The 9,510-nt window shown below is 36.3% G+C and overlaps 1 protein-coding gene across 1 annotated transcript in view; it reads right to left on the bottom strand.

The window, feature by feature from the left end:
- VTA1 (vesicle trafficking 1) overlaps positions 1–9,510 on the bottom strand; it is a 54,793-nt gene that overhangs the window by 17,611 nt on the left and 27,672 nt on the right. The window contains exons 6-7 of the mRNA XM_054061863.1: positions 8,384–8,563; positions 6,488–6,568 (exon numbers count right to left, since the gene is read on the bottom strand). Of these exons, the coding sequence (XP_053917838.1) occupies positions 6,488–6,568; positions 8,384–8,563 (261 nt within the window). The remainder of the gene's footprint in view (positions 1–6,487; positions 6,569–8,383; positions 8,564–9,510) is intronic.

Genomic DNA, 9,510 nt, shown 5'->3' with positions numbered 1-9,510 from the left:
AGGACAGCGTTTCTTGTGCTGTCTTCTTTCACAAAAATACATGGTTAGAAACAGTTCCTTCTTATGTGGAATAACTTTGAAAAATGTAGAAGAATTTCTCACTGGCATATTTTTGCACATTTTATATTTATGTTTTATCCAATTAACGTTTAATTTTCAAATTTTACGTAAGATGACTGAAAACAAGATTGATCCCATTAAATATGCCCGTTCTTGTAATACTGGACAACAACAGCAAAAAATGTTCTCATAACATATTACAAACCAATTACCCGTTATTATTAATCAGAGTATTTTCTTGACATAAGTTAAAACAGGGAATTCTGTAATGCTCAAACATATGCATTCGGTCTTCTAGAAGGCACCGCAGGGGCTTATGCCCTAAGTGGCAGAAGATTTAATACGCGACTAGCATCACTGATGTGTGCATAAAATAAAGCACAGTTACGTCACTGTCCCTCCTTTCATTCACAAGTTCACTGAGAGTGTTACGGCTTAATCCCCGTCACTCCAATAAGCCACAGATAAATTAAAAGCTCTCCTCATGTTCTTTCAGAAAAACTTAACTTGTAAAGGACTGATTTTTATGGACACAGATAAATAATTATAAGCAATACTGAATAATTATGCATTTATTTAATATGTTTCCCACACAGGATGTTGTAAGCAATGAACAGATTTCACAAATTAAGAAAAAATGCATGTTAAAATGTACCACAGACTTTATATAAAAATTAATTAAATCTTTAGCTTTAATAACAGCTTTCTAATTTTAAGCAAGGACATAAATATACTTAAATGCATTTTTTTATGATACAATTTCAGTTAGCTGGATCCCTTTCTTCCAAAATAAAACTGGTTTTAGCGATACGGTGAGAATGTTTGCTAAAGAATCTCAGTTCTTATCTGAAAATGTCTATTATATTTGCTTTTCCTTTCCCCAATCTTATTACTTAACAATAATTAGCTTTTGAACAAATAAAATGGAAAACCTGGGAATATTAAAAACTAGACTGGTCTGCTGGTTTTCAAAACAACCCTACCCCAACAAAAAGCAGAAGGGTAAGTGCTCTAAGATTCACTTTATCAATTTTTAAGATACACTGTAGAAATCTACTTACTTTCCTTTCAATACACCTGACAACTTGGTGGGCTCATTATTATTGCACTGCATATTATTTTACTGCTGAATAAGTGAAGCCAGAGAAAATTTCTTGAAATACGTCAATATGTGAGTCAATGCACAGTGAATGAGTACAAAAACACAAGCACTTCTGCAACCTAAAGTCACAGACTAAAAGCAGCTGGGGTCAATCTGCGACTACATTACTGAACATCTTTAAGAAATTAAAACGACCAATTTCACCTCAAAGTGGCTTTATGCTATGATGCCAAAAGAAACTACAAAATCATTCTTTAAAAATTGGCCAAGGCATCAGTCCAGTATTCAACTGATTTATTGGAAGGAAGCCTAAATTCACCAGTCTAATCTTATTTTTACAGTATGAGCTCTATTAATGTTTCGCTGGCATAAAGCCTTATTTATTATGAAATCTACTTCAGATGCTATTATGACATAACTTGAGGGAAAAAAATAACAAATTTCAATTTATAAACCAAAGTTTACCCAGCAAGGGTGTTGATCTTTTGATGTGCTCAGTAGCCTCGGCTCCTATTGAAGTCAGCACCTCACAATGAACATGCAGAATAGAAATAGAACATCTCTGTGTTCTTAAGCTTTCAAAATAACATGAAACTTCACTATAATGTCTGTACTCACATCAAAGTTATAAGCACAAAAGTTAGTAATTGACTTCAATTTACATATTCTAAGGGTTAAGCAGCTTTGGAGAACAGGAAAACAGCTATGCAGAAAAAGACCAGGGGATCCTGGTGGACACCAATTTGTCCATGAGCCAACAACTCGCCCTGGCCGCAAAGCGGACTAATGGCATTCTGGGCTGCATCAGGAGTCCTGAAAGCAGGTGGGAGAGAGGTGATTTATTCGGTTCTAGTAAGACCACGCATGAAGTGCTGCATGCCATTCTGAGGTCCTCAGTAAAAGAGTGAGACTGACATACTGGAGAGAGTCCAGTAAAGCGCCACAAAGATGATTAAAAGACTGGAGCATCTCTCACACGAGGAGAGGCTGAGAGAGCCGAGACTCTTCAGCCTGGAGAAGAGAAGACTCAGGGGAATCTAATCAATGTATAAAGATACCTGAAGGGAGGGTGCATAGAGGAAGGATCAGGGCTCTTCTCAGTAGTGCCCAGTGGCAGGACAAGAGGCGGTGGGCACAAAATGAAACATAGGAGGTCCTGTGCGAACATCAGGAAATGCTTTTTACTGTAAGAGTTGCCCAGAGAGGCTCCATCCTTTGAGAGATTCAATGTCTTTTGAATTAACAGTGACATTTTTTTCAAACTTCTTCCTTCAGTGCAGCAAATTAAACCACAGAGAGTGGAGGAGTAGGGGGAAACACAAAGAACAAGGTCCTGAGCAACTTGGTTTACAGGACCCTTGAGCAGAGGAGCTGGACCAGAAGTCCCTTCCAATCTCAACCACCCTGTGATTCTAAGCTCTAAAAAAGCCCAACAACATGCAGATGGGTAAAGTATACTGTATTTCTCCTGAAATAATCCTGCTTCTGTGTTAATCTGAAATTATCAGCACAGTAGTTGTATTTACAGACATACGGAATCTATAACTAAAGTCAACAAGTATGATTCTTTTAGTTTAAGAGGAACACAAAAGTGAAAACCAAAAGGAATTTTCACTAAAGATCCTGAAAGTAGCACTGGGGGGGGAAAGCAGTTTTAGAATGAAAATAATGTGTATTTTACACGATGTATCTGCTGCTTCTTGGTATCCTTTTCTATCCATCAGAGGCTTTTCCTTTTTATGATCTAAGAACATTCTAATAATGTAGCTGTGTATAAAAACAGTGATGGCAAAGGTAACTAAAATGATTTTTGAAACAAGATGTTCTTTTTGCCAAAGAAGATAGTTACGGTATTCAAAATATAAAACCTTAGAGATTTCTTCTTAATATCATGAAAACACATTAAATGTCAAATTATTAATTTTTCTTTGTGTGTAGAAAATCAAACATTATTACACAGACAACACGAATGGAAAAGTGGTTTCTTTATACCATGCCATCTGTGGAAAGGAGCACATGGTAACACAGTAAGATTTTACCAGAACTCTATGTAGCACAACTATGAATGCAGTTACTCAGCAAAACCTAGAGCTAATAATTTTTTTAGGCAAACTACACCAGAAAAGTGCAGGCACACATTATACAAAGCTGCTTAGTATCTCTGTGTTCTGTTGTCAGAGACATTAACTGATGCTTAACTGTACAAGCTTTGATGCCTTCAAAAGTCAATATTAAACTCTTAAACCTGTTCCCACAGGACAATTATGGAAGGATTCACACTGACTAAAATTAAAGGAATACTGTTACTTTAACTTAATTTTCTTTTGATAAAATACTTCATTCTTCACCAAAATTTTCTCTGCCACCACAGCATTAATCAAATTGCTTCTCCCATGTTATGGGAAGGAAAGCAAATATATAATTTATTTTAAAAATATACATTTGATCTTATTTCCAGAAAGAGCCTTGCAGGAATATGTGGAATATCCTGTTTGGCTATGACTATACTAGTACATTCAACGGTGCCAAGGAATGCGTCTCAGCACTCACACTTGACTGTCTAAACTGTCAAACTGCTGGAACAGGCTCCAGTATAGTTTTGGACCATGAAGACTAGCACCTTCCCAAATAATTTCTGGGCACGACTTGTGGTTAGAGCAGGCTTGGCAGCCTTCACAAACTACTTTGTTGAGAAGGTTTAAAAGTTTAATAGCATGGATGTGAATGGTTCTGTACCAGCTGCTCTCTGTGTCAAAATATTTACAGGTATGTTTAATTTATTAGTATAGACACAGACATTGTGTCTAACTTATGGAGTAAGTGTTCTTTGCAATGTGCTAGCTCTATGGATCTGCTGGAGGCAATACTGATCTCTCCTTCCCATTCAAAGGAAATTTCAGTTCCACAGGAGTGGTGAATACCGAAGTCTAACCTCAACAGTCACACAGAATCTAGCCTGAATATACACACTGCATCTCAGGAACTCAGGAAGGGTCCTGGGCCCCACGGTTTAATATGTCTGTTGTGAGACAGAGGTATTTCAAAATCTACTTATGGGTCAGGAAACAAGGCTAATGTGGAACAGAGTACTATTGGTATAAAGAGGACTGCTCAGCAGCATCAGGAGAATAATGATATCTGCCATTACTCTTACACATATAGCTGAAGGGGGGATGCTTTGGGTAATGATCATGCATGCATCACAGGATGGTGACAGGCAAGGACAAACACCTTCCATTGATCGCAAGCTTCTTAATTCTACCTGTACAAACAAAACTATTACTTATCTCTGCTTACTGACATATCCCTATGCCCTCTCAAACTCCTGCATAACTTACAGTGTATCTTCTAACCTTTCAAACTGAGAATCTCTACGAGCTGTATCACCTCTCAGGGTGCACTTCGGCAGAGCTCCCTCTTAAGAATATAACACTTAAAGATGTTACAAGACCCAGACTTGTAGTGACAAAACAGATGTGTAGAGGAGGAATGCAGGCATGCAAATACTAAACTAGATCAAGTTAAGATATACATCATTGTGCTCAGCAAGGGTTTTAATCTCTTAATTACAGGATAGCAGTTGTTATGAATTCACACAGAAGGCACCTTAAGTCACTCAATTCCTTTATATTTATGTACTTATTACATCAGGTTATCACAGGTAGGTAGGTGTCTAGAGGGAACAATAGAATGATACCATCCAGATAGCAGGTAACAGAACTACTAACACTTAACGAAGAACTAATGTTTAAATCAAAACTATTGACACTTTAGACAACTAGAATTAAACATTTAAACCAAGAAACAATGGTGACTAAAATTTTAGAGCAGTTATCCAAAAACCTATTACAATGACTGTCTAGACCATCATGATAAGCTGCTTAAATACAAAAGGTTTGCTGCCAAGTAACACAAAACTTGCTGTCCAACTTGCAGTTACTATGGTAAAGTTTAAATAAAGCATTCATCTGTTTTAGTTAAGGAAGTACTGAAACCCCTACAACAGCCCCCAAAACTCAAAAACTATCACCAAATTAAAATAGTTCAGCTACAGGTCTCCAGGTCTTGAAAATATTGTTTTCAAGAGAATACAAAGGACATATCCTTAAGCATTCTTATGACAGCAGACTAAAATCAAGCTAAACACTGAATTCCCCTAATAGCATTCCATTGAATTAAAAATGCTTTCCAGTAAAGCTAGTACTTTAAACGGATGTCCTCTTCAACAACAGAATACACTAAACCATCTAACTAAATACTTTTAAGTTATAATTTACAGGAATATATCTATCGAAACTTGGTACTCGTAAGAGGCAACATTTGACTGTATCAAGTACTGGAACTTAGAACATCAATTACACATACCATCTGCTTTCCTTGGTGAGGATGGAGTGTAGGGTAGAATGTGAACAGATTTTATACCAGGACTTCTAGACCTTCTCCTCACTCAACACACACATTACATGGCCAAAAAAAATCTGATTATTACAAATAGATGCAACTTATTTTTTATAATATCTATTCCATGGTCAGAAAAACTCCTAGGAAATAGTTAATAATTTGTCAAAATGACCATTAGTATTCAAATCAGAATCAGAATTTCAGCTTTACTGCCAGTCACTACATTTTCACAGGCCACGGTTTTCCCAAGGTTAGCATTTATGTGTGCACGAAAAAGCACAATACATGCAAGATGACATAAAAAAATATATAATACAGTTTATGGGTGATTTTAACATCAAAGACAGATGGCATTTTAAAAGACAAATGCCTTCGTACATCAAAATGACATCATTAGTAGTACCTTATAAATTATTTGATTTAGTATAGGTACCACTTATAATCAGCAAGGACACATAATTATGGTGCAACAGAAAAATGTCACTAGAATGTCATGATTATTTAATGAAGTACATAAATAGCTTATGTACTGACTCTGTAGAAGAAATTTTAAGTAAAGGGAATGTGTTTTAATTCCCCAAATTTTAGCAAATTTAGCAAGGCCATCTGGAATATAGGCTTTGCTATGTATATCAGAACCTCATTCGAGAAGTAACAACATAAATAACTAAGAGCCTAACAGACTCTTTGTTAAACTCATTGTTTAAACAAAGTCAGATAGACAACGCTAATCATACACTACAGCAAAGATTTAAGAAACTATTAAACTCATAGGAACATGTTTAGATGTGTTCAGATTTTAAAATTTCTGAACTAGCAGCATTCAGAAAATGATGACATTGTATCTCAAACTTCTTCCTCCACTGCAGGGGAAACACAGAGGACACAGCATGTCTATGTACAATATAAATGCTACCATCTTACCTGCAGACTGAGCACTGTAAAGTGAAGGATCGACTAGAGGAATATTCTGAGGAGGAGGCTCAATGGTGTTACTTGTCACTCCTGCAAATCAGTGCAAAAACCAGAACTGGGGTGATTTCTATGTATAGACTTTAAAAGTGAGCAGACAAAATAAGAAAACAGAACAGGTTAATCTAATAACTCTGCAATTTTCAAATTAAGCAGCTGATAGCTCTCCAATTTTGAGTTTGTCACAAATAATTTTAAACCCCTAACTTCAGACTATGAATGTTTTATAAAATAATACAGAAGAAATTAGAGGCTATCATTCATTTTATCACTACAATATTTAACAGAATTCTAATTTCAAACATTAAAAAAATAAGAAAATACTAGTCCAAAAGACACTGGTTACCCTAGACCATTGAGGAAAACAGGCTAATGAAGTGTAGGAGTAAGCTTTTATATTTGAAATTTAAATTCTGCCTTTTAATATCAGAGGAAGTCGCCATTATTACACTTCAAAGCTCCACGCCTACATCTCACACTTGCAAACTACCTCCTTCCCAATTCCTTTGAAAACAATTGGTGAGAATAAAAAATCTAGTTAGATTTAAAAGGGATTGTGACACAAGAAGCAGCAACAATTACACTGTGACACACTGTTGCACCTCTGTTCAGATTTTAGACACTCACAATTGCAATGAATCCAAACTATATTTTTGCAGAATGTCCAGAACATACCAGACTAAAGCAAAGCTATTTCTACAAGATCTGCTATGTAGGAAGAAGGTATAATCACTTTTCTAACTTACCTGCTATTTCATGGAATGACACATGGGGTTAAACTATGTAATGCCAGAACTGGTGTATTCTAATAAAGTACATATTCCATAGTTTTTAGATGTGGTAAAAACAGAGGGCTAAATATTTACCTAGGCTGAATGAAAAAACAACACTTCCCCAACCTATCTGAAGGATTTCCCTTTGATAAAGCTGAAAAAAAGAACATCCTGAACTTTCTATAGGGTAAAGCATTTTTAAGATGAGGAAGTAAAAGAAAAGTTGTGCGACAAAAACATCTTCTACATTCTACAATATAAAAATGCATTTGAATAAATGTTCAGCTTTCAATTTTTTAGCGTTACTAATTACAAGAACCTAAAATGAGGTGAAAAAGTTGTATTCATAGATCATTTAATACTGCTTTTTTTAAAAAAAAATTACAGCAACTGAGACTAAATTCGGATTTTTAAGATCCTGGTTTCAGTCCAAAACTGACACGGAATAAGCAGCAGGATGTAGGACCAATATGTATAGCCACAGGGACAAAATTTCCATTACTAATATTGTTGAAGGTCAATCACACTTGCATGGGAAAAGGATGTAAACCCAACAGAAGGAATGTACGATTGGTTAGAATTAGATGATCTTTAAGGTCCCTTCCAACCCAAACCATATTATGATTCCATGATTGTTACAGCACTGTAACAGTTTAACATAACGTTGGGATGTGAGATGTCTTCCCACATAAAAAACCCAGCAGTCTATCTGAACAGAGAAAGCTAAACATGAAATGTAGTAATATAATTTCATCTACCACATGAGAAATTCAAGTGGTGCTTTACAGTATAGTGTTGTAACGCAGGACTCTAGAGAAGAAAAAAACCATTCTGTTTGCAGGAACATTCACTCTTTCAGTCCATATACTTCTGCTGTGCTCCAAAACACAAATTATGTATTTTAAAAACCATAAAATCATAAAAAATATTTCTGATAGCATTTTTACAATGTTAATTTATGAAGTGGCCTCTGCCATAGAAAACCTATATTATTTTACTTTGCACGTAATGGAAAGAAGGCTAGAATTTACCTTTCATTAAAGGCATGAATTTTGTGGGTGTCATTGTGTCATACCTGTGTTATGAGGTACTTCAGCTGGAGTATTCGCTGGTGCGTGGGCGCCTGGTGGTATATGTATGCCAGTGTAGTTACTAGATGGTATGTTGTTAGCTTCATATGTAGATGATGATGATGATGTTGGTTGAGTTGTTCCACTATGGAGAGAAGATGAGCCTGCTTCTTCCCTTTCAACATCTGCTGACACAAAATAGAAATTACTGCAACTCTTCCGTACAAATACTTCAAAACTCAGGCTTTCTTTTAAAACCTCTTTCCAAATTTTTGTTAGTAGAAAAAATGCCACCACCATGTGACATAAACATTTATCAACCCAAATCACCTACAGTTCATTTGACAAAGTAAAAAAGCAACATACCATAGGATAAAGATCTTGAAACTCACATACTTTCAAACAGTCCTGCTTAAATTGAAGAATCATCTCATTACTGGTCTGAATATGAGCAATTTGCCAGATTACTACAATCCTTTATACTCCCACATACTGCATCCAAAGTAGTTGAACAAGATACTACAAATATGCAGTAACCCATATTTTAATATATACATGAACCAGAATATGGAAGACTGGATCTGCCTTACAAACACTTTATAAGAAGAAATCCTTCCATCCCACATCAATTAAACAAACCACAAATAACAAAAAAGGGGAACGTTGGGAAAGTAATACCAGACAAGAAAATAAAACACCGCTTAGCCATGTCATAACTACCTACAACAAATGGAGTGCTGGTTTTGGCTGGGATAGAGTTAACTGTCTTTATAGTAGCTGGTATGGGCTGTGTTTTGGATTTGTGCTGGAAACAGTGCTTATACAGTGTCAAGGCCTTTTCTGCTTCTCACACTGCTCCACCACTGAGTAGGCCGGGGGTACTCAGCCTGGGGGTACACAGTAAGCTGGGAAGGGACACAGCCAGGACAGCTGACCCCAAGTGACCACAGCAATATTCCATACCATACAACATCATGCTCAGCAACAAAAGCTGGGGGAAGGAGGAGGAAGGGAGGGATCCTTGGAATGATGTTCATCTTCCCAAGTAACCATTATGTGTGATGGAGCCCTGCTTTCCTACAGATGGCTGAACACCTGCCTCCCAATGGAAGGTAGTGAATGAATTTCTTGT

This window comes from Cuculus canorus, chromosome 3, assembly GCF_017976375.1.
Source record: "Cuculus canorus isolate bCucCan1 chromosome 3, bCucCan1.pri, whole genome shotgun sequence".
Classification (NCBI taxonomy): Eukaryota; Metazoa; Chordata; class Aves; order Cuculiformes; family Cuculidae; genus Cuculus; species Cuculus canorus.
Note: the sequence above shows the minus strand (reverse complement) of the source record. Positions and strands in the feature narration are given on the sequence as shown.